The following is a 25676-nucleotide window of genomic DNA, read 5'->3' as shown; positions in this document are numbered from 1 at the left end:
ACATTTAAAAAAATGAAAAAAAAAAAAAAAGAAAAAATGAAACAGTTTCGATAGGACCTGCATTACAACTGGAAAAATTAGTATTACTAACATTTAAGAATATTCAAATTTGCATTGTATTTTATTGTATAATCTGGTATAATAATTTAAAAGTGTTACTCCTGCCTCTGACTTATTGGCCTTCCCTTAAATAATTTCCTAAGTCTAACTTGTTAACATAGAATTCTATATTGGTGCTTTGTTTGAATTTATTTTTTTGTGTTTGCTTTTTTCCCCCCTGCCACATGGGCAGGCCAGCTTCTTTCAAATTAAAGGGTGAAATAAACTCTCTAAGATTTTAGTTTTAGACTCTATGTTGAAAACTTAATTGAAAATTAAGAACAAAGAAACCAAGAGTATCAAGATGGAAGGGAGAGGAAGAAAAAGTCAAGGTCACTGGCTTTCCTGGGTAATGTTATTTTTTTCAAGGTCTGCCATTGAGAAAGTCTAGGATGGTTTTTTTTTGCCACCTTTTGAGCATGTAATATTTTGCTGCTTTCTTTTTAAGCTCAATTAGACAGTAGTTTTTCTGTTTAATTTTAAGAAGTGAAAGAAAGAAAATCTTAGTCCGAAAGATCTTCTGCAAATCAGTTTGTGAATAGCTTTTTAAAAACTCTTGTCTCCACTTGGAGTTGACACTTCAAAGATGAGGTAATACATATTGAGTTTATTCCTTCAGAATGTATTAAGAAACCCAGTTTTTATATTTTTATATTGATTTTTTGAATATGAATGTTTGAATAGTATATATGTACACTTTTAACAGAGTTCTTATTCCTTTGCAGATGGTTTAGCTGCGTTGTCATTTTCTATCAGTTCTCTGACCTTGATTGGAATGTTGGCAGCTATAACTTACACAGTAAGTGTAATGTTGATAATTGAGTTAAAATTAAAAAAATTACTTCATAAAGTAATACCTTAGTCATGTATTCAATTATATATTCCTCTTTAACATTTTAGTGCATTCTTCTTCATTTTCTTAAGTTTTCTTCACGTAGAGGAAGGCAAACTTTTAACTACTTAGTCACAATCATTTTATCTGTGTTTCTGAAATTTAATATTTAGAAACAAATCTTATAACTTGTAAACCTTGAAGTTAGTTATATACTATCCAGTAATAGATTTAGTGATTTATAAGCATATTAGAACTCTTAACTGTAGATCAGTATCTATTATGGATGCAATAGATTCATCCTACTTGGGCATATAGGGATTTTAAAATTAGATATTTATAACTTAATATTTCTCTAGTGTATAGAATCTAATCTTATACTCAGAGAGAGTATTTTTTATTTTTCCTGGAGATGGTAAGGTCTGAGTTAATAGCTTGCCAGTCTTGTGTACAGACTACTCTTTGAGGGTTTTGCTCCAATTATAGAGGAAAAACCAGTAATAAATGCTTCTTATCTACCTCCTGAAAGAGAATGGTATAAGAAACTTTAAATTATCTAGAACCTTTTCAGATTAATGGAATTTGTTTATAGCATTCTTAATTCTTGCAGAAATGGGAAATACTGGTTATAAAGAAAACATTTTTGGATATTGTTCCAATATGTCTTTCTTAGGCATGAAAGAAATGGGCTCTTAGTGTGATAGCAGAATCTAGTTTTGTTAGATAATCATTCAGGTGTCATGATTTAGAATAAAAGAAGTCTAAAATGCATGCATTTTAATATCTGTTAGGTGCTTATTTGGGTACTCTGTTTTATTCATTGCCATTTTTTTTTTTTCATGTATCACTACATAAGGAATTTGTCATAATATTAGTGGGTAGTTATTCTTCCATCTCACAGAATATAGGGGTAGTATGTTATTCTCTTTTAAGAAGCAGTCACAGATTAACAACAAATTAAGAGTTAGACCTGGACTCAAATTGCTATTCTGTGCCTGACTCATTAAGCTCATTTTACATTTGTTTTTTAACCTTCCTGGGTCAGTGCCTTTCCCAGTAAACGGGAATAGAAAAATGCCTCTTACATATTTTTGAAGGTCAGATGACTTTGAAAACTGTAGGAAAATGAGTATATAACAGTGGATAAAAGATTAGTCAGGAGAAACAAATGGAAAAAGAGGAAACCAATACGTAAGATCAATATCAAGAACTGTGAAGGGTCTAAATTTTTATCCTATTTGCAGTCTGCTACAGCTCTTTGGTTGTTGACTGAAGATGCAAGATTTCTGGGTCAAAGACAAAGACTTTTTTACTTACAGTAATAGCAGTAGCCTTAGGATTAGCAGTTTCTTGTGCTGGTTTCCTGAGTTCACTTCCCATGGGACAACGTTAAGTACACCGGATAGTACTTTCATGTAGAAGAGGAACTTTGAGCTTAGGGAACCCGAATCTTTATAATGGACAGTAAGCCTTTCTGCCCTTTGCTGTAGAGAAAGATGCTATCTTTGTTTTCCAAAGGCTGTTTTTCTATGTAAACATCATTGAAAAGATAGTATAGAAAAAAAAATGAGCTTTAGTTGCAAGGTGTGCAGAAATGAGAGACCCAGGGAGGATTGTCTTCCAATAGTCAAATGGTAGATGCTATGAAGAAAAATAAGGCAGTATAATGGGATAGACTATACTGGAGGCTGGTTCTGCTGTAAAAGTCAGGAGTGCCTTCTCTAATATTTAAACAGAGACCTGAGTAACCAGCCATGAGGAGGAGTTAAGTGCAAAAATCCTGAGGCAGATACCTGTATGCTGTGTTCAGATAATAGCAGTGAGGCAAAGCCAGCATGGCTGTAACTCAGTTAACAAGGGGAAGGATGACTGAAGTTTAGATGAGAAATGGCCAGAGGCCATGTTATGTAGAGCCTTTTAGATCATGGTTTGGATTTTGAATTTTGTTTTGAGATTAGAAGCCATTGAAAAGTTTTAAATGGAGAAGTAATAGGATCTAACATTTTAACACCATTGCTCTGGTGGATCTGAATTTCATAAGCTGTGGCAATGGTGAGTGTGGGAGTGGAAAAAATGTGTGAAGTTATTAAAATTCTTTAAAAGAGAGCTTCCCTCTAGGAACAATATTATTGTAAAGTAAATATTTTGAAGTAATATTTTATATTAGTCTAGCTGAAGCTGCAAAAATTATCATTTAAGCAATCAACTAAACCAAATAAAATAATCATACTGACTAAGTTATGATATCCTTAGAAGAACTTTATTTTTCTAGAGTGCAGAAGGCTGGGCTGAGGACATTGATATAACATGGCCCATGCTGGGAACCTAAAAGACATAGACGGTATGCTGAATTGGTAGAGAGGGATCCCTTAAGTCCTAAGCCCAAGGGAGAGGGTCCAATGTAACAGCATAGTAAGATGAAACTACCTAGGACTTACATTTTTTCTTTAAGTAGAATAAGCAATAAAATACGATCCTTGGTGAAGAGTCGTAAATGTGGATACTGTCTGTGGGTCCCTTGAACTACTCTACTATCTAAATTTATTGATTCCTAAAGTGGGAATAATGTTTAATAAGATTTTGAGAATTTAAGCAGTTTACAGAGTCTTGGAATTTGTTGGCCCCTCAGTGGTCACTAGTAGCTCACACTGTTGAATGTTCACACTTAAGTGTGATTTAAACTGTAGTGTACTCTTTTCCACATCTTTCAGTGAAAGTCAGCCAGATGCTAATAGCAGTTCGGTCATGATCAGTGAGAATGTGGTTTATGTAAAGATGAGTAAGTCAAAGAGGTATTCAAAGTTCTGTGGTCGTTGCTTGGTGGGGGAGGGGATGGAGAGACAAACATCATTTAAATAGCACAAAATGGGGGCGCCTGGGTGGCGCATTTGGTTAAGTGTCCGACTTCAGCCAGGTCACGATCTCGCGGTCCGTGGGTTCGAGCCCCGCGTCAGGCTCTGGGCTGATGGCTCAGAGCCTGGAGCCTGTTTCCGATTCTGTGTCTCCCTCTCTCTCTGCCCCTCCCCCATTCATGCTCTGTCTCTCTCTGTCCCAAAAATAAATAAACGTTGAAAAAAAAAAAAAAATAGCACAAAATGTGCTCAGAGCTCAGTGGAAGAATGTTTTGCTACCATACCAGTCTGGCCAGTTTTACTATCTAGTGTGTATTGAAGAGACCCTGTTTAAGGGGGTAGCATGGTGGTTGTAGCTGAGCGCTAGTTCCGAGTGAAAGTCTTTATGTAAAATCTGTTATCTGAACCATAGCTTCTCTGTCTGTAAAAATAGGCCATTAATACTCCATCTTTATTTAAAACTTGAGAGTTGAAAATTAACCTGTTTACAGATAGATGGTTTTATTATACGGAGGTGGTTAATAGTATTAATTATCATATTTGCTTACAGATATAAAGCTTTCTTCCAACTTGTTATGGAAAAGCTTGAGAATTGAGCTTTTCACATTGGTGGAGCATGGAAAGAGGGTACAGTACATATCCATGGGAAATAGAGGAGATTTAATTTTAATTAAAATACCCAAAGTGGGAAGTTAATATTTAGACTATTTTGACCCTGAGTGCGAAGAATTAATTATTAAAGGTAAAGTCATGTCTGTTACAGACCCTGTAACTGTTAGTATTGAGACCAGAGAAGTTTTTGTAATGTGTCAATAGAGTGTGATTTTTCTTACCTATACGTTATTGTTTAGTTTAGAAACTAGTTGATTATTTAAATTTTACCAAGATTATATCTATTCTGTGTCTTTAAGGGATAACCCAATAATTGGGCGCTCAATTTTAGAAGAATATCAGACAACATATAGCTTGACTATTGTTTTCAGCTTAAATTGAAAAGAATCTGCTACTTTTCAAATAAAAAAAGGAAACCTTTAAAGACAAATATTTATGTGGATATTTTAATTTTTTTGGTGCCACCAAGTGGGGAAATGTTGAATATACTTTTCATACAAAATGTATCCTGTGGACCACTGAAGTGCCTATAGAGGTGGTAACTACTGAACTTTCTATTATATACACATTGCAGTGAAAATCTGACCATGTCACGTGTGTATATATGTATACACATGCACATACACACACACATATAACATTATGCTAATACATATACATTTAATATAAAATATAAAATATAAAATACTGGATTAAAGAAAATAAAAATGATAAACTAAGGATTCAGAAATAGAAATAGAGCATTGGTTCTCAGTAATCTTTGAGGAGAGAAAGGCTCTTTAAAAGTAAAATTTCTCAGCTTTCCATGTGATACTGTTTCTTTTTTTTTTTTTTTTTTTTCTGAAATTTATTGACAAATTGGTTTCCATACAACACCCAGTGCTCATCCCAAAAGGTGCCCTCCTCAATACCCATCACCCACCCTCTCCTCCCTCCCATCCCCATCAACCCTCAGTTTGTTCTCAGTTTTTAACAGTCTCTTATGCTTTGGCTCTCTCCCATTCTAACCTCTTTTTTTTTTTTTTTTTTTTTCCTTCCCCTCCCCCATGGGTTCCTGTTAAGTTTCTCAGGATCCACATAAGAGTGAAACCATATGGTATCTGTCTTTCTCTGTATGGCTTATTTCACTTAGCATCACACTCTCCAGTTCCATCCACGTTGCTACAAAAGGCCATATTTCATTTTTTCTCATTGCCACGTAATATTCCATTGTGTATATAAACCACAATTTCTTTATCCATTCATCAGTTGATGGACATTTAGGCTCTTTCCATAATTTGGCTATTGTTGAGAGTGCTGCTATGAACATTGGGGTACAAGTGGCCCTATGCATCAGTGCTCCTGTATCCCTTGGATAAATTCCTAGCAGTGCTATTGCTGGGTCATAGGGTAGGTCTATTTTTAATTTTCTGAGGAACCTCCACACTGCTTTCCAGAGCGGCTGCACCAATTTGCATTCCCACCAACAGTGCAAGAGGGTTCCCGTTTCTCCACATCCTCTCCAGCATCTATAGTCTCCTGATTTGTTCATTTTGGCCACTCTGACTGGCGTGAGGTGATACCTGAGTGTGGTTTTGATTTGTATTTCCCTGATAAGGATACTGTTTCATTAAGTCTATGCCACTGATTGTAAAATGTACTTTTACTTTACGTACCACTATGATGATCTCTGCCTATGCTTTTTATTATTTATAATTTTTGTTTTATATTTCATGAGGAGTTTTTTACATATGTAAGTACTTTTTTTCACTTATATAAATACATTTAAAAAATCATATTCTTCATATATAATAAAAATATATATACATGAAATAATTTGAAAAGGTGTTCCTAAAACTTCACATTTGGAATCTGAGTCTTCTGAATCACTTTTTTGAATTGGTTATTCATGTCCATGTTTTACTATACAAGATTGTTTCTTGGAGCACCTGGGTAGCTCAGTTGGTTGAGAGTCTGACTCTTGGTTTAGGTTCAGGTCATGATCCCAGGGTCATGGGATCAAGCCCCGTATTGGGCTCTGCACTGAGCATGGGGCTTGCTTAGATATTCTCTCTCTCTCTCTCTCTCTCTCTCTCTCTCTCTCTCTCTCTCTCCCTCTCTCTCTCTCCCTCTCTCTCTCTCTCTCTCCCTCCCTCTCCTTCTGCCCCTCACCCCAGCTCACACATGTGTGCTCTCTCTCAAATTAAAAAAAAAAAAAATGTTTCTTTTGTCTTATCAAGAGAATTAGTGATGTAGCTTTTCTTGAAGCCTCCACTCTTATCTCTGAAATTTTCTTTGAAGGTGCTAACATACCCAATGTGTGTATAAACTGATTTTGTTGTTTCTTGTCTTGCCATATGAAGGGCAAATGGAAAATGGCTTTTACCTTGGGTATGTTGCTTTAAGCTCATAAAGCACTTGACTGTTGCTTTGCAAGAAAATACAGAATTATGCTCCTTGTTTCAATAAATATTTGCTTCACTGTTGGCTCCTTTGCTCTCTTTCTACACATTAACTTTTTGTTTCAATGTCAAATCACAGCCCTATCTTAAAGATATTTTAAGTGGCAATTAAACTCAGTAGTGATAGCAAGAATGCATGTAACTCTGATGAAGAAGTAACTATAAAGCAACCAGCTGAGACCAAATTTGTGCCTGGGCTGGCAATGACAGCTATGTCATGACTTTTGTGTAGCCAGTGATTATAAGAGGCATCCGAATTTCACTAATGTTAAATGTGAGAAAATATATATGTATCTTAGAATCAATGAATATTTAAAGGGGAAATCTTAATTGAGTATATGTTTAATGAATTGTTTCATTAGTCATAACAGCACACATGTTCTTGAGTAATAGGTGTTACAAGTACATGTAAGACATTTATGCAGTCTACAGGCAGTACCTTTATAGTATTCCATGGATCACAGATTGGAAACTATCATTCCAGATATTAGAGATATATATATAGGGAAAAGTTGCTGTTCTAAACTGGGCGGTGTAAGAAGGTATTAGAAATGTTTGTAATTTGTATATATTCTTTTGAAAATTTTGGGTTTTAATATGGATGGTGCTTTATTTTTGGAACTTGAAACAAATACAATTGGAGGCAATTATGACCAACCTGGAAGCATATTAAATGATACAATCTCTTTAGCCTTGTTGATTTTTCTGGTAATTCACTAGAGGGCAGTAGTAAGCAATAAAAGTTTGTTTCTGAAACGGATAGCTTTTTAAATACATTTTTTCCAAAGAAGTCTGAGGTTAAGTTCAAAAAGACTATTTGAGAACCTTGACTAAATGTTTCATGTCAATTTTATTAGAATCTAAATATTATGGTTACATTTCTTGATAATCGTTGAAACTTAAACATGCAATCCTTCCTCCCCCCGCAAAAACTCTAAAAGGTAGGTAACCCCAAACAATGACAACTTTCTCTAATTGTTTTTTTCAGACAATTAAAAATTCATGAAAAGATGTATTCTGGTCCCCTGTTAGCACAAGGTGTTACCAAGGACATATCTTTATTTTCTTAGATTTTTGTGTTAAGCTATTTAGGAATTTAGTTCAGCTAGTCTAATAAATATGTAAATTCCATGTAAGGAATTAGGTTTGTGTGAACTAAGATTTATTTTTCAAACAATTTTTGGTTAAATATTAATAGAAAAAATTATTTTAGTAATTTGATAAATCTTTATTCTTAGAATAAAGGTAGGAAAAAGAATTGAGACCTAGTTTTTATAGATCAGATAGTCTCCTGTACTTGTTAGTAGTCTGGCTGATAAATCTATGTTTATAAGAATTTTCTGGGTGATTCTGATTAGCCACGTTTGGCCAATGTGCAATGTGTTTAGTGATGAAACAAATGTACAGACCAATCATGTTAACGTACAGTGTTTTGTACTATAGTAGAGTTATAAGCAAGGCACATTTCAAGTCAAGGCATATTTCTCAGACATGGTGTAATTAAGCTGAGGCCTGAAGGGCATTGAAATTTGCTAGAGAAGTAGAAATGATAAGTTGGGCATTCTAGATAAAGGCACTGCATGTGCCAAAGTGTGGAAGCTGGAAAAGCCTTTGTAAAACTGGAGTGTTTTAAAAATAGTGAACAATTCAGAGGTATGAGGCATGAGACACGCTGGTAGGGGTCATGAAGAGGTTTGTATGCCAGGATTAGATAATTACAAGACCAGTAATTCACAAGACCGGTCATTCTACCTATCATTGAAAAAAACAAAACAAAGCAAAATGAAACAAAACGATCTTACATGATACAGAAAAAAGTTGTACAACATAGAATTGCTCTGGTTGAAGTAGCAGCAGGCCTGGCTACCTGCCTTCTTGTCTCCTGTAGTGGCCCTGAAGGCATCTACCCAGAATCCTAGGGTCTCCTCCTAGAGCCCTTTGAAAACTATTTTAATTCATCCTAGATATCTTAATGGAAGTTAATTAGAGGAGTGACATAATCTGATGTGGGTGCTAGAGATTACTTTGCAAGCAGTGTAGAAGTTAGGTTTATAGAAGTGAGACTAGTAGACTACAGATTCTTTCGGAAATAATATTGAATACTGAGGTTCTGTATTTAGGGATAAAATCCATTCAACAGAGAGTAACAAGCATTGGGGTAAAATAAGCTTGTTTGGAGGTGGTTGGGAGGACAGGGAATTTATTTGGGCATAAACTGTTTAGCAAAATATTTTTGCCTTGGAATTTGGTTGTAAAAAGCAACATAGACTTGGTGTTAAAACGATATGTGAATGCAGATGATTGGTAAATAATCATGGTAATACTGCTTATTCATCAGAGTCTGAAAGTATTATGTTACTTTCTTCCCAATAATGTTTTGAAAATTTGTGGAACTACTAGAAGAAACAAATGGGTCAGATGGTAAAAGGGATAGGAAAGTCCTGTAAGGAAAGGTTAAAGAGCTGTGGTATACTTTGGCTCCTGTAGGCTTCTTAATTTACATTTTCAGTGTTTTAAATATATAATATTTTATATTCTTTACTTTTTCTATTTTATCAAGGTCATTACAAGTATAAATTTGATAAGAATTTATTAATTGCAAAAAAATTACTCTAAATTATGTGTTCTTCTAATATGAAACAGAACCTTCTTCATACTATCGGAACCTACTTCTACTACCACTTTAGGAAGAAGGGGAGATGATCGGGAAATCATGAGCACATTAACTTTAAAATACTATATTTTAAGGTATTTCTCCCTTAGAAAATACAGGGATTTGAATATTGGGTAATAATTTTATATAATTATCTAGATACAATGTGTTATAGGCAGTTGGTATTACCTGATAGAACTAGTTGATTTCTGGGATTTTAGTATGTTCTTTGTATTCTCCCTTAATTAAAAATAAATAAATAAATAAATAAATAAATAAATACATACATACATACATAAATAAAATAAAACAAAACAAAACCATGGAGGGAGTTTAAAGATGGTGGCATAAGAAGACCCTGAACTCACCTTCTCCCATGGACACGATAAACTTACAGCTATATTTGGAACTAGATGAACAGCACCTGCACAACAAAAGACAAAAAAGACACATTCAGTAGTGTAGGAGAATCAAAGATATGGCCTCACCCAGGGGACCCCATCCCAGGTGACGCCACAATCAGGAGGGATCCCCCAAATAAGGAACTCTCCCTTGAGTAAAGAGATTGTGTCCCCTATCAGGCATCCTGACCCTAGGGGCTGGCACTGGAGAGATATGCTGCCCCCCCCACCCCCCTGCCAAAAAAAATCCTATCTGGTTTTGAAAATCAATGGGTAGGTTAAGAGAGGGAGAATCATAGAACTATAGGGAACAGAGATTTCTGCTCATAAGTGGTTTGTGCGTACACCTGCTCTCCCCAAGATCCAGCACAAAAGCAACAGATTGAAGAGTACTTATACTGTGAGAGAGAACCACTTAACTAATTTTAAGGTGGCTATGACAAAGGCAGGGACCTATAGGGACTTTATCTGGTGATGGAAGCATTGGTGGAGTCCATTTTTGGAATCTCATTCTAACTTGCTGATGACAGAGCAGATGTGTGCCATTTTTGTTATCCTTCCTGTAACATGCTAGCATTAGAGTGCATACTCTGTCCACTTACCCCTTACCCTGGCTGGCAAGCACCCCGCACCACATAGCCCCCCAGCTGCAAAAGGGCCAGGCTAGTGTCCCCACTGTACTCACTCAGTGATTAGACTGCACATGGGCCAGGTGAGCACCATGATCCCCACTTTCCCCATGTAGCAGCCAAGCTGCAGGTGGTCCAAGTGGGTGCTGTAAGTCCTGCCCAACCTGTGCAGAGAACCAAGCTACAGCTGGGCTGGTAGAGTGCGCTGAGCCCTGCCTCACTGTGCAGCAGCCAAGCCACAACCCAGTTGGTCCAGCAACTTGAGTCCGACCTTCCTGTGCACCTGATAGGCTACAACTGGGCTGATGAGCACCTGAGCCCTGTTGTCCCCTAGCAGCAGCCAGGCTGTAATTAGTTTCCAGAGGGACCTTAAGCCCCATCTAACCTGCATAGAGACTGGGTCATAACCATGATGGGCAAGCAGCTGGAACCCCACTCTTCCTGCACAGTGCCTGAGCCACAACTGGGTGGGATGAGTGACCTTTCCACACAGCAGTGCTGGCTCTGCCACAGCTGGTGGGCATATGCAGCAAATAGAGTGGACATTCATATGAAGTGCCTGGCTCTGATGGCCAAGGGAGATTGGTCTCATGGCCCACATGAACCAGCTGTTACACAGGACCACTCTTTCAAGACTGAGGGAGGTAGCTATTTCACATAATACATATAGACATAGAGGCAAAATGAGATAGAAGAGTATGTCCCAAACCAAAGAATAAGGCACATCTACTTAAAACAAAACAAAAACTTTAATGAAATGGAGATAAGCAATTTACCTGATAAAGAATTCAGTAATGGTCCAAAAGATGCTTACTGATTTGGGGAGAAGAATGGATGAACACAGCAAGAACTTTAACAGAACTGCAGAAAATATAAGAAGGTATCAAATAGAAGTTATAACTGAAATGAAAAATACACTAGAGGGGTTCAGTAGCAGAAGGGATAAACAGAAGCATGAATAAGTGAGCTTGTTGTACTATATTTACATTATTTTTGCAACTTTACCTTTGAACCATACATGTTATCTATTCTGTGAATAGTATTATACAGATGTAAATTTATATAACTGTTAATGTGAAATAAGAGAATTATGGGACAGTATAATCATGATTCACTCCCATGTACCATGTTCTTCCGTGACTATAATCCTTTACAACTGCTTACTCTGCAGTTACTCTTTTTTTTTTTTTTTTAATTTTATAAAGAGAGAGCACATGCGAGTGGGGAGAAGGACAGAGAAAGAGAGAGGGAGAATCTTAAGCAGCCTCCACGCTCAGCATAGAGCCCAGCATGGGGCTTGATCCCACAACCATGAACTTGGTCATGACCTGAACTGACATCAAAGTCAGACGCTCAACTGATTGAGCCACTCAGGTGCCCTGGCAGTTGCTTTAAAGGATCTTTCCCCCTCAAAATTGTGTATAATTGTGTGTAAAATAGTGGTACTAAAAACACATTTTAATTTTGTTTCTTTTAGGCCTATGGCATGTCTGCATTACCTTTAAATCTGATAAAAGGCACTAGAAGTGCTGCTTATGAACGTTTAGAAAACACTGAAGACATTGAAGAAGTGGAGCAACACATTCAAACGATTAAATCAAAAGTAAGTTGGTATTTTATTGTAATTGGGAAGCATAAAAGTACATTGTCTTGTGCTATTTTCTGATATGACTTAGACATTGGCAATTCCATATTTTTGACATTGTTTGAATTTTTTTGCAACATATCCTTAAGAAACTATGCCCTTAGTTTTAAAATTTGTCTTCTGTGAAATGCAAAACATTGACAATTTGAGAATTTCTATCAGTGTTCAAACAACTAAAAAACAAAAATTCTTCTCAGGTATGAACAGGACCTTGCTTATCCCACATATACTGATTACATGTGTAACATCAGATTTTACTGTATCATTTATGTTCAAGTTTTACGTACTAGTGGAATAAGCTAAAAGTTACATGTAACCACTTGCCAATTAAATGTACTTCTAAAAACACAATGAAGTTTTTCTTTCTCTATCACCTTCAAGGAGCAGATAAATATTATCTATAGAGCATAGTAAAAAATGGAAAGTTTTCTGAATTATTCTACTAAACTAGCATAATCCTGATATAGAAACCAGATGGTAATTGCACACAAAAAGGGATATATATATATATATATATATATATATATGTACTGATCTCTTTTATGAACATAGAAGCAAATGTTATAAAGAAAATATTAGCAATTCAAACCTATGCTATAATAGAATATGTTGTAATTATCAGATTAGGTTTATCATAGAAATGCAAAGTCTGACACATTAGAAAAATCTATTAGAATAGTTTAATATGTTGATAAAGAATGAGAAATATTAGCATCTTAATAGATGCTAAAGAATATTTAGTAAAAGTCAATTTGTAGTTATGATTTAAAAAGAAGCCTTACCCACTTGTTGGGATGAGTACTGGGTGTTGGATGGAAGCCAGTTTGACAATAAATTATATTTATAAACAAACAAAAAAGAAGCCTTACCAAATTAGAAGAAAAGAAAGTACTTAGGAAAGGAAGCCTGTAACAAGCCTCATACTTAATGATGAATGAAACATTCCCATTCAGGACAGTGCAGTCAGTATCACTGTTGCTCGTTAGCATTTTCGTGGAGGTGCTAGTCAGGTAAGAAAGATTGCAGGTATAAACATTGGAATGAGAGAGTGAAAACAAGGGAAATATCCTTTATTATTTGCAGATACCATCTACCAAGAAAATCTGACAGAATCAAAGAGTCAGGGTTAGGGTTAGTTAACCCTGATTGTTTATTAATTAACCTTAATTAGGGCACCTGGGTGGCTCAGTCGGTTAAGCGCCCAACTTCACTCAGGTCATGATCTCACAGTTTGTGGGTTCAAGCCCCGTGTCAGGCTCTGTGCTGACAGCTTGGAGCCTGTTTTGGATTCTGTGTCTCCCTATCTCTGCCCCTCACCCACTCATGTTTTGTCTCTATTTCTCTCAAAAATAAATAAACATTACAAAAAATTAAAAAAAAATTAACCTCAATTAATTATTAATCAAATTAATAGAACTAATAAGAGTTCATCAAAGTGCCTGGATACAAACATGCAGAAATCATGAACCACTTGGAGGATGTAATAGGAAATGATCTCATTCACAATAGCTGTAAACCGTAAAATAATAAGAAATGTCAGAATTTTCCTGGTAGAAATTATAAAATTTATTGAAATACATAATAGAAGACTGAAATAAATGGAGAACTTCCTCAGTTCCTGATTGGAAAAATTCATTATTGTAGAGGTGACAGTTGTTCATAACTTTAGGTAGAAATTCAGTGCAATCATAGAAGACACAAAATGAAATTTTCATAGACCCCCCTACCATAGAGTAAAACAATCCTGAATTCAAATCAAATACAAAACTTAAAAAACATTAGGAGAAAGTGAAAGTAAAGTTTTTTCTTCGTGTATAGAAGACCTTTCTAAACGAGGCACACAAAAATCCCAAATGCTGATTGAGACATTGGTGAGTTTTACATTTTTATGTTCTAAAATTTATGTACCCAAAAAGTACCACCAAAAAGGAAGTTAAAGAACCAGCAAAAAAGTGTGAGGAAATAATCTGCAGTATAGGTTATGTATAAAGAACATCTTCCAGTCAGTAAGAAAAAAGGACAAGCGTTACATAGAAATATTGAACAAAAGACCCAAATAGCATTTACTGAAGGAAAAACTATCCAGTGAAAGTTATAAAATGATGCTTCAGCTCTTTAGTAGTAAGTAGGTTGACCAAGTATCCTAGTTCACCTAGGACCTGAGAGATTTTCCAGAACATGGAACTTGCAGTACAGAGACCAGGATGGTTGGTCACCTTCATAATCAGAGATGTGCTAATTAGAAGTACTCCTTATATATATTTATTTTTTTATCTTTAGAAATCTTTAACATTTTCACCTCTGTCAGGTATTAATGAGATTTGGGGCATAGATACACTGTTTGTGGGAGTGTGAAGTCTACGGCTTTTAAAGAAAATTATGTGATATGACATGTACATATACAAACAAACACACCTGTTAGTAAAGTTTAATCCAGCAGCTGATGTCTAGGAATGTATCCTACTTCATTATATAAGGATGTTCATGCACACTGTTAATGCACACCCTCCCCTTCCAAAAGAAAACAGTCTTAAGTGTTCAAAAATAAAGTATTTATTAAGGTACCATGGTATATTGTGGTGTGCAGTGATGAAAAAGAATGAGGTAGATTATCAAATCAGTCTCTCAGTTCAAATTCTAGCTCTCCTTATCATGCATTTATAATATCTGTGAGCCTTATTTTCCTCATCTAGTAAATGGGTATACTAGTACTACCAACTTCAAAATTTTGTTCTGAAGATTTAAGGAGAATAAACGTAAGGGAACAGATAAGTTTTAGGCACAAGAAATGTGCTCAAGAAATGTTAGCTATTACGTATAACAAAAACTATATGTATATTAGCATATATGAATGCATATAAATCCATAGAAAATGTGTGTAAGGATACTGATTTACTTAATGGTGATAACAATAGGAAAGGGCAGTAGTACTTGATGACAGTGTGAAGGGAAGCTTTCTTTCACATTTTACTTTTTTTTGAACAAAGGCTATGTGTTCATATACTTTTTATGTATATTTTTTCCAGATGAGATAATTAGTTGCCGAGTTTCTTTAAATATATACTTTTTAACATTTATTCACTTTTTGAGAGACAGAGACAGAGTGCGAGCAGAGCAGGGGCAGAGAGAGAGGGAGACACAGAATCTGAAGCAGGCTCCAGGCCCTGAGCTCTCAGTACAGAACCCGACTTGGGGCTCAAACTCACAAACCAGGAGATCATGACCTGAGCCACCCAGGCATCCCGCTGAGTTTCTATCCTGGTGTTTGTTTCTCTAACCAATATTCTTCTTATATTGGTTTGGTCAATAGGCAAAGCAGAATGGACTTCTATCTTTTACTCCACTGAAATATTCACCAAATAGGCAGATAACTTGAATTTATTTTCAGTGGACCCTTAAATCAGTTTACTAATTTTTTTTTTTTTTTTTTCCGAAATAGTGAAAGCCAGCTGTTAAATAAAACTACTTTATTGCTGGTATCCTTTGGATAATAGAATGGCAGTTTTGAGAAAAACTGAATGTTTAAGGTACAAAGTACCAAACCTTTCTCATACCATACACTTGAAGTATTATTGCCTGGATCTGTCTTCTAGAAGGGAGTGTTTGTTTTACTCCTTAGTCCTTCTGAAAATACCTTTCTCCCAGGTTCCTTTTATTGAGGATACAATTTGATAGTACATATGGTATTTGACTTAAAGGAGTGAAGATAATTAAATATAGCCTCAGGTATGTCAACTATGGTCCCTGTTTGGGTAGCACCAGCATCTCCTGGGACTTTGGTAGAAATGCAAATTTTAGGCCCCACCCAAGACCAACTAAATTTTATTCATAGGGTCTAGAAATCTGTGTTTAACAAACTTTTCAGGTAATTATGCATGATAAAGTTTGAGAAGCAATATGGTAAGGTATGGAAGAGGATGGCTCGGTCTAGAAGAGCATGGCAGTGCCATTATGTAAAGAGATCTTTGTAACTGTGTAAATTTCTTTATTAAAGGATATTTGAGTGTTGTCTTCATTATTTTGATGATTTCAGATGAGCCTGCACTGGGATACGCTAGAGAACAATTTTGTTGTCTGTGTCTTAAGAACCTACTTAAACCTAAGTAGGGATATTAACATTTTAATATCTGATGTCTTTATATTTTAAAAATGTAGTTACATGTAAATATGTTTCTTGTTGCTTCCAATAAAACCAAGTTTACATTTCACCTTTTTGTATATTCAGCAGTTGTCATATTACTGTAGTTTATTATTGTACCTAATTGAAGACACTTAGGGCCAGGAGAATTCAAGTGGGAAACTGTTATCTTTGAGACCATGGAAAAGGTACTGCTCATGGTTACAGTAAGCATCACATAAACATAGATCGATGGGAGTTTTCCGTCAGTAGGTTGGCTAAAGAAAACATGATTCATTTTGCAAAAGTACTTGCAGAATAAGAAAGTGCAAGTTCTCAGCAGTTCTAAAAACCTCTGCATAGCACATACTAGTATTGCATCTCTCTGCTGATATTTGAAACCTGCGCTCACCAAAGGGAGAGAAGGGGTAGGACCAAACATATTAAGGAATAGGAGGAGCTTGGAGGTTAGGGAGAGTAATTGAGCAAATTGAATAAAGTACCATATAAAAAGGTATTTTTAAAGATATTTATGTCTCTCCACGTAACTTGACCATGTATTTGGAAAATAGGGATCAAGAAGTTCAGTATTAAATGTATATACATCTGCATTTTGATATTGACCTTGGTTCAGAGATTCGTGTTGTCACCTAGTTGTTGTCTGTATTTTTCAGTTTGTAAATTTGCCTGAGGGATATCCAACCTAAAAAAAGCTTTTGTTGCATGATTTTCTAAATTTGATGGATACTTTACTAAGACCTTAATGGTAAAAAAACTGTTTTATTTTGGTCTGTTATTTGTAGAGCAAGGATGGTCGACCTTTGCCATCAAGGGATAAACGCGCCTTAAAACAATTTGAAGAAAGGTTACGAACACTTAGGAAAAGAGAGAGGCACTTAGAATTCATTGAAAACAGCTGGTGGACAAAATTTTGTGGTGCTCTGCGTCCCCTGAAGGTAAATGGAGTTTTCAAAAATTATGTTGTCACTCTTCAGTTTATATAGACCTCTCAGAGAGAATGACTTCTCTTTGTAAGGCATTATAGCATGATACTTATGAGCATGAATTTTGAAGTTAAACTGGTTTTGAATCATAGCTCTGTCATTTGGTAGTTTGGGCAAGTTACACACCTCTCTGAACTTCATTTACTCATGTGTAAAACAAGTATTGTAACAGAGGTGTTGGGAAATTTAAATTAAAATATAGGTAAGTAATGTGTGCTGCCAGCACATTTTTGAAAATTTGTACTTTTTTTTAATGCTTATTTTTGAGAGACAGTATGAGTGGGGGAGGGGCAGAGAGTGAGGGAGAGAAAGAGAATCTCAAGCAGACTCTGCCCTGTCAGCCCAGAGTCTTGACTCTGGGCTTGATCTCATAAACTGTGAAATCATGATTTGAGCCAAAATAAAGAATCAGACCCTCAACTAACTGAGCCACCCACATGCTGCACAAGTTTGTACTTTTCTATAAATAGGAAAACTGGGACCCACTTTAGAACTCAGGTACCCAAACTGAAATTAATAGAATTTGCTTCCTTGTTAGGTGGTATATTTCTGAAAGTATATAAAAAGGTATTATTCAGGGCAGAAAACCATTAATTTCTTTCTTTTCTTTTTTGAAACGATCATTTGCTAGCCTTGATTTCTTCAGATTGGATAGTGGTACCTATACTTAAGGACCTAGATTGAGCTAAGGGCATAAAAATACAACTCTGAGTCTAAAAAGTGTCTAGAACTGCTGGCAACAGACTTCTTTATTGTCCATTCTGTATCTGGCATTTCAAACACCTGAACTTTGTATAGAACAGTATGCAGGTTGTAATTTACAAAGTGCATCGAATAGACTGGTATAAAGAATGTTAGGCAAGATGAGGCTCTAAAGTGGGTTTTACCTAAGTTTAAAAAAAAAAAAAGTTTTAGAGAGCCCCATGAAAGGATTAGTTAGGTTGAGTTCTGCTTTATCTTTCTCTTATAATTAGAAAGGAAATAAGGAAATGCACTGGCTGCTCATCCTAAAAATCTCCTTTTTGGAAGAGTTCTTCAAAATTATATCATAATTAGATCTATTGTGTATTACTTTTTTTTTTTTATGTTTATTTATTTTTGAGAGACAGAGCGTGAGCAGGGGAGGGGCAGAGAAGGGGAGACACAGAACCTGAAGCAGGTTCCAGGCTCTGAGCTGTTGCACAGAGCCTGATGCGGGACTCAAACTCGCAAACCATAAAATCATGACCTGAGCCGGAGTTGGACACTTAACCGATTGAGCCACCCGGGCACCCCTATTGTGTATTTTTAAACTTTATGTTAGAATCAATTTTGTTAAAGACTCACCACTCTTTTTTTGCAAGGTGATTGTCTTAGTAATACCAAAGGTATGCTAAAACCCTCCTCAGCCTTATCTTCTTCTTTTTTTTTTTCTCCTCAACCTTATCTTAATTCTAAATTTTTTATATGGCTTCTTTATAAATATTTATAACCTGGTCTCTAACATTAGCTGCCTTGATTTAAACATGCTCTGTCCTATTTCACTGAACCTAGTTTAGAGGGATTTTTAAATCAACTTTATTAAGTGCGCAGATTGATTTTGCCAACTATATAGATATAGAAGACCCACATCACTTCAAAAACTACCCCATGTCTTCCCGTCTCCCACTGAACTCAGACCCCAGACGACCGTTGATGTCCTTCTGTCATTATGGTTTAGTTTTATGTGTTGTATTATTTCATATAAATGGAATAGAGTGTAGTATAATCCTTTTTCTGGCTTCTTTGGTGCAACAAAATGTTTTCGAGATTTGTCTATGTTGCATTTTTTTTTTCAGTAGTTCATTCTGTTTCATTGCTGGGTAGTATCCTGATTGGTGTCTATGTTACAGTTGGTTTATCCACTCACCTTTTAGTGGAGATTTGAGTTATTCCCAGTTGGAGATTATTATGAATAATGCTGATGTAAACATCTGTTGTAGATGTGTTTCATTTCATTCATTTTCCTTGGGTAAATAACTAAGAGTAGAATTTCTGGGTCTAATGTTTAATGTATGTTTAATTTTCTAAGAAAGTACCAAAGTATTTTCCAAAGTGGTTGTACCATTTTTTATTCCCACAGCAATGTGAGATTTCAGATTGCTTCATATCCTTGTCAGCTCTTATATTGTAACTGTTTGTAATAGTTATTCTGATGGCTGTATAATAATATTTTATTGTGGTTTTGATTTGCATTTCCTTGGTGACTAATGATATTTAGCACTTTTTGTATTCTTATTGGCCATTTGTGTATTTTCTCTAAGAGTTTTTTTAAGTGTATTTGTTTATTTTGAGAGAGATAGAGACAGTGTGCGTGTGGGGGAGGCGGAGACAGAGATCCACAAGCAGACTCTGTGCTGACCGCCTGGAGCCCAACAAGGGGCTTGAACTCATGAACTGGGAGATCATGACCTGAGCCAAAACTGAGAGTCAGCTGCGTAGCCGACTGAGCCACGCAGGCACCCCTGTGTATTTGCTCTAAAATGCCTGTTTAAATCTTTTGCCCATTTTTAAATTTAAGTTTTTGTTTGATGAGTGAGCTACGAATTCTTTATGTGTCCTGGATTAAATACTTTGTCAAATATATGTATTGTGAATGTTGTCTCTCTTTATGGCTTGCCTTTATGTTTTCTTAACACTGTCATTCAAAGAGATGTTCCTTAAGTTTTTATAGCAATCATTTTCTGATATGTATTCTTCTGAAAATTTTACAGTTTAACTCATATTTTAGGTTTGTCGTTATTTTTAAGTTAATTTTACGGGATGGTATACCTTAAGGGCTTCTTCTCCATGTGGAGATGCAGTTGTTTCAGCAACATTTTCTTGTCAAGACTATTCTTTGCTCATTGGCCTTCCTTGGTACCTTTTGCCAAATCAATTGATCATGTGCATATGTGGGTCTATTTCTGGACTTTTTCTTTTGCTCCATTGATTTATACGTCCTTATGCTAAAACTTGATTATTGGTGTGTTATATAATCAGTCGCAAAATCAAGTAGTCTAGATTCTTCAGTTTTGTTTTTCTTTTCAATATTGTTTTAGCTATGCTAGATCCTTCACATTTCAATATAAATTTTAAAATATTACAAAACGCCCACTGGGATTTCTAGTGGGATTACTTTGAATCTGTAGGCAAATTTGGGGACACTTGATACTGTAAACTGAACCAGATGACAGTTCATCCATCTGATGCACAGCAAGCAAGTAAAAACTTGATACCAGCCTATTGCAAGAAAGGCTGTTTATTGGTGTGGCACCACCCAGGATAACAGGGAGCTAATGCTTCACAGTCCTGAACTCTCCCAGTGGCTTACAAGTGAGGGTGTTTTTTTTTTTTTTTTTTAATTTTTTTTTTTTCAATGTTTTTTATTTATTTTTGGGACAGAAAGAGACAGAGCATGAACGGGGGAGGGGCAGAGAGAGAGGGAGACACAGAATCGGAAACAGGCTCCAGGCTCCGAGCCATCAGCCCAGAGCCTGACGCGGGGCTCGAACTCACGGACTGCGAGATCGTGACCTGGCTGAAGTCGGACGCTTAACCAACTGCGCCACCCAGGCGCCCCTTGTTTTGTTTTTTAACTTTAGAGCACAAGAGTGCAAGTGTGAGCAGGGGAGGGGCAGAGGGTGAGAGAAAGAGAGAGAGAGAGAGAGAGAGAGAGAGAGAGAGAGAGAGAAGGAAAGAGAGTGAGACAGAGAGAGAACTTTAAGTAGGCTCTACTCAGCATGGAGTCCAACTTGGGGCTTGATCCCATGACCCTGAGATCATAACCTGAGCTGAAATCAAGATTCAGATGCTCAGCTGACTGAACCACCCAGGGGCCCTGAAAAACGAGGGTTTTTAAAGGCAACTTTTGGTGCAAAGGCCCTCCTGAGAAGGTGGACCCCACTGATTGGAGGCCCAGAAGGTCATGTTAGCAGGTGCTCTGGTGTTGCTTTGTCTGGTCTCCTGGAAGTCTTTTCCATTTCAGGAGACTTGGAATCTGAAAAATGCTTTTACTCTTTATGTTAGAGATTTCATTAGGTACATTTGGTGATTATATCTTTGTTTATAAGCTAGTGGAGTTGCATTTCTGCAGGTTCCCTGGCCAGTCCAGCCTTGCCTGGGGATGATACAACCTTTAGTGCTCATTCTTTCATCTGAGCTGACAAGATGGATGCTGGCTTATATTTTAATACTGAACCTGCCAATTCATGGACGTGATAGCTTTCCATTTATTTATGATATCTTAACTTTCTCTTTGCAACATTTTGTAGTGGTCAATGTAGAGGTTTTGAAAATATTTTGATAAATTTACCTATGTCTTTATATTTCTGTTCCCCCAAAATTTGTATGTTCAAATCCTCATCTCCAATGTGATGGTATTTGGAGGTGGGGGCTTTGGGAGCTGATTAAGTCATGAGGGTTGAGACCTTATGAATGGGATTAATGCCCTAATAAAAGAGACCCCAGAGGGCTCTCTCATCCCCTCCTCCATGTGAGAAGACAGAAGATTTTATGATTTTGTTTACCTTCAATCCTGAATTATTGGCTTCTCTTAGTATGTAGAAGTTTGTTTTTGTGCATTGACCTTACATGCAACCTGGCTAAATTTTTACTTCTAGTAGCTTTATTATAGTTTCCTAAGGAATTTTTATGTACATGAACATGTTAGATGCTTAAAGACAGTTTTATTTATTCCTTTCCAGTGTAAGAGTCCCAATTGCTTTTTTTTTCTTCCCATTATTGCACTGGCCCAAACCTCCTGTACAATCAATTTACCACTTAATTCTTTTTGTTATATGACTGTATTATTCTTGAAATATGGATCTAAATTCTTACCTTTCTTTCATTTTCTGGGCCTAGGTTAAGAATAAGAGGAATAATTAGGAACAGTGAGGAATGAAAATAGGCATGCCTGAAGGAAAACTCTGGGGATACAAACTTAAATTGTTATAAAATTGAGGGTTTAACATGATTGTGACGGGATAAACACTGCTTTTTTTTACTCAAATGAAATATAAAAATTATTATCACTTCTGTGTTTGTGCATAGTTGATATAGTTCATAAAGTGGAAGATACATGTTCTTAGTGCTTCTTAAATATTAGCATCTAAGTAGTCCTAGTGGAAGAAGGTAGAGACAGGTCCACTCATCCCTCTGCACTGCTCCCTACCTGCCGGAGGTGACTTACAATCCATGAGACTCTCCTGATAGAAAACTCCTTTGAAGTTATGTTCCATCTCAAACTTTTGTGCTAATATTGCCTTTTAATCTGTATTCTGATCCATGTTTCTTTTATTAGAAAATGTATTGGAGGGGTGCCTGAGTGGCTCAGTCAGTTAAGCGTCCGACTTTGGCCCAGGTCATGATCTCACGTCCGTGAGTTCAAGCCCCGCATCAGGCTCTGTGCTGACAGCGCAGAGCCTGGAGCCTGTTTCAGATTCTGTGTCTCCCTCTCTCTCTCTGACCCTCCCACATTCATGCTCTGTCTCTCTCTGTCTCAAAAATAAATAAATGTTAAAAAAAAAATTAAAAAAAAAAAAAAGAAAATGTATTGGATTTAAATTTTCACAAATGGAAAAATTCAGTTCTACGATTGTTTTTTTTTTATGACAAAATATTATAATTTTTTTTCATAAGAGTAAATCCTCATGAGAAACCTAATGATCTTGTGGTTTCACATTGCTCTGCATTCTTAGGGTATGCATACCTCATTTCAGAGGCATGGACTTTGCTGTTGCATACACTTGGTTTTGAGTCCTTGCTCTGATCCTAACCAGCTGTCCAAACTCTGTTCCTTCACCTTTCTAAACCTTAACTTTTCTCACCTTAACTCACTAATGGAGTTATATACTTACCTTATTTTTGTTGTGAGAATTAAAAAAAATAATGTATGTAGTGTTAATGCCTTTTGATGTAAACAGCTCAGGAGATTGCAGCTGCTATTGTTATAGGTTTATATTTAAAATTTTTCAACTTCTTAAATGCTGCCATAGAACTCAAGGGAAGATACCCGTTTTATGTTGTAGACATTTATAAAACTAAGCATCTAATTAGAATAAATTAATGGCTTCTTAAAACAACTTTCAGAAATAATACTGAACACATTTCTAAGAATACAGTCTGATGTTCGTTAACTACCTGACAGCATACTTCGAGCTTGTATAGCTAATTGGCCTGGGTAACCTATGGATTTGTTAGGTTTTAAATCCAACTTTTGGTTTTACTATATATATATATATACCTTATATTATATACATACCTCTTGTATTTACATAGAAAGTTATAAATACATGTTCATAATTATATCACAGATTTTTTGAGGCTTTTTAAAAATTGTGGTAAAATGTATATAAAATTTACCCTTTAACCATTTGTAAGTGTGCATTCCGTGATACTAAGCATGGAACATTCGCAACATTATGTAACAATCACCATTATTCATTTCCAGAACTTTTTTTCATCTCAGAAACACCATACCCATTAAACAAGAATAACTCCCCATTCCACACCCACCCCCAGCCCATATCCCCTGATGACCTCTGTCCTGCTGTCTCTGAATTTGCCTGTTCTAGGTACATCATATAAGTGGAATTATTACTGTGTTCGTTTGTGTATGGCTTATTTCAAATTGCATAATATCTTCAAGATTTATCCATGTTGTAGATGTATCAAAACGTCATTTCTTTTTAAGACTGAATAACATTCCGTTGTGTATGTAATCTACATTTTGCTTATCTATCTGTTGGTGCACATTTGGGTTGTTTCCAACTTTTGGCTATTGTGAATAACACTACTGCGGTAATTGGTGTTCAAGTATCTGTTTGAGTCTCTGCTTTCAGTTATTTTGAGTATATACTTAGAAATGGAATTACTGGATGACATTTCCGTTTTGTGTTTAGTTTTTTGAGGAACCTACAAACTTTTTTTTCACAGCGACTGTACCATTTTATATTTCCACCAGAAATGCACAAGGGTTCTAATTTCTTTCCATCTTTGCAAACACTTATTTTCTGTTGTTTTGATAATAGCCAACTGTATGGTTTTGGAGTGATACCTTGTGGTGGCTTTGATTTGCATTTCCCTAATAATTAGTGATCTTGAGCATCTTTTCATTTCATTATGGCTATTTGTGTATTATTTTCTTTGGAGAAGTGTTCACTCAAGTGTTCACTCAAGTCTTTTGTCTGTTTTTAAATTGTTTATGTTTTATTGTTGTCAACTTGTAAGGGATTTTTTTTTTTAGTAGTCTGAATATTAATCCCTTATCAGATATAGGATATGGAAGTACTATCTCCCAACCTTGGTTTGTCTTTTCACTATGTTGATAGTGTCCTTGATACACTAAAGTTTTTAATTTTGATGAAGTCCAATTTATTTAATATTTGTTGCTGTTGTGGCCTGTGCTTCTGTGTCATATCCAAAAAATAATTGCCAAGTCCAGTGCCATGAAGATGTTTCCCCCTTTTTATCCCTAGAAGTTTAATAGTTTCAGCTCTTAGGTTTAAGTCTTTTTAACTATATTGAGTTAACTTTTTTATATGATTAAGGTTAAGGGTCCAATTTCATTCTTTTGCATTTGGATGCCCTTGACCCAGCACCATTTGTTGAAAAGACTGACCTTTTGGTCTTGACACCATCGTCAAAAATCGATGGATCATATATGGGAGAGTTCATTTCTGGGGTCTATTACATTGGTTATATATCTGTCTTTATGACAGTACAAAGCTATTTTGATTATTGTAGCTTTGTATTAAGTTTTGAAATCAGGAAATGCGAGTTTTGTAACTTTTTCTTTTGTAAGATTGTTTTGGCTATTTGGAGTTTTTTGAAATTTCATAGGAGTTTTAGAATGGGTTTTTCTGTTTCTGCAAAAAAAAAAAACCCAGAAAATAAAAAAAATTGTAATTTTGATAGAGATTGCATTGATTTTGTAGATCACTTTTAGTAGTATTGTTATTTTAATAATACTAAGTCTTGAAGTCCATGAACATGGCATGTCTTTACATTTATTTATGTCTACTTGAATTTCTTTGAGCAGTGTTTTGTAGTTTTCAGTGGATAAGTCTTTTGTCTCATTGTTTAAGTTTATTCTTAAGCATTTTATTATTTTTGTTTTATTCTGTTTATTTGAATCAGACACATAATAAAGAACTATTAAAATTTATATTTCTACTTGTCCCACTAATCTCCTAACCCCCCAACACATACACAAACACAACTAAAATTCATAAGGTAAACAAACAATGAAAAATAGTTTTATCATACATAGACAGTGCTTAGTTGTTTTGAAGGTGTGTGGGAATATTTTAATTTTTTTAACTAATATTTTGTCATCCCAGGAGCCTCTAGAATTTACTACAACTATGTTTAAAGATGTAGCAGATTTCCTTT

At 35.7% G+C, this 25676-nt stretch overlaps 1 protein-coding gene across 2 annotated transcripts in view; it reads left to right on the top strand.

Annotated features, from left to right (window-relative positions):
* Nucleotides 1–25676, top strand: part of LMBRD1 (LMBR1 domain containing 1) — a 122397-nt gene that overhangs the window by 50701 nt on the left and 46020 nt on the right. For both annotated transcript variants that reach the window (XM_043591731.1, XM_043591730.1), the window contains exons 7-9: nucleotides 825–898; nucleotides 11997–12122; nucleotides 17085–17237. In XM_043591731.1, the coding sequence (XP_043447666.1) occupies nucleotides 825–898; nucleotides 11997–12122; nucleotides 17085–17237 (353 nt within the window). The remainder of the gene's footprint in view (nucleotides 1–824; nucleotides 899–11996; nucleotides 12123–17084; nucleotides 17238–25676) is intronic.

This window comes from Prionailurus bengalensis, chromosome B2 (genome assembly GCF_016509475.1).
Source record: "Prionailurus bengalensis isolate Pbe53 chromosome B2, Fcat_Pben_1.1_paternal_pri, whole genome shotgun sequence".
NCBI lineage: Eukaryota > Metazoa > Chordata > Mammalia > Carnivora > Felidae > Prionailurus > Prionailurus bengalensis.
Note: the sequence above shows the minus strand (reverse complement) of the source record. Positions and strands in the feature narration are given on the sequence as shown.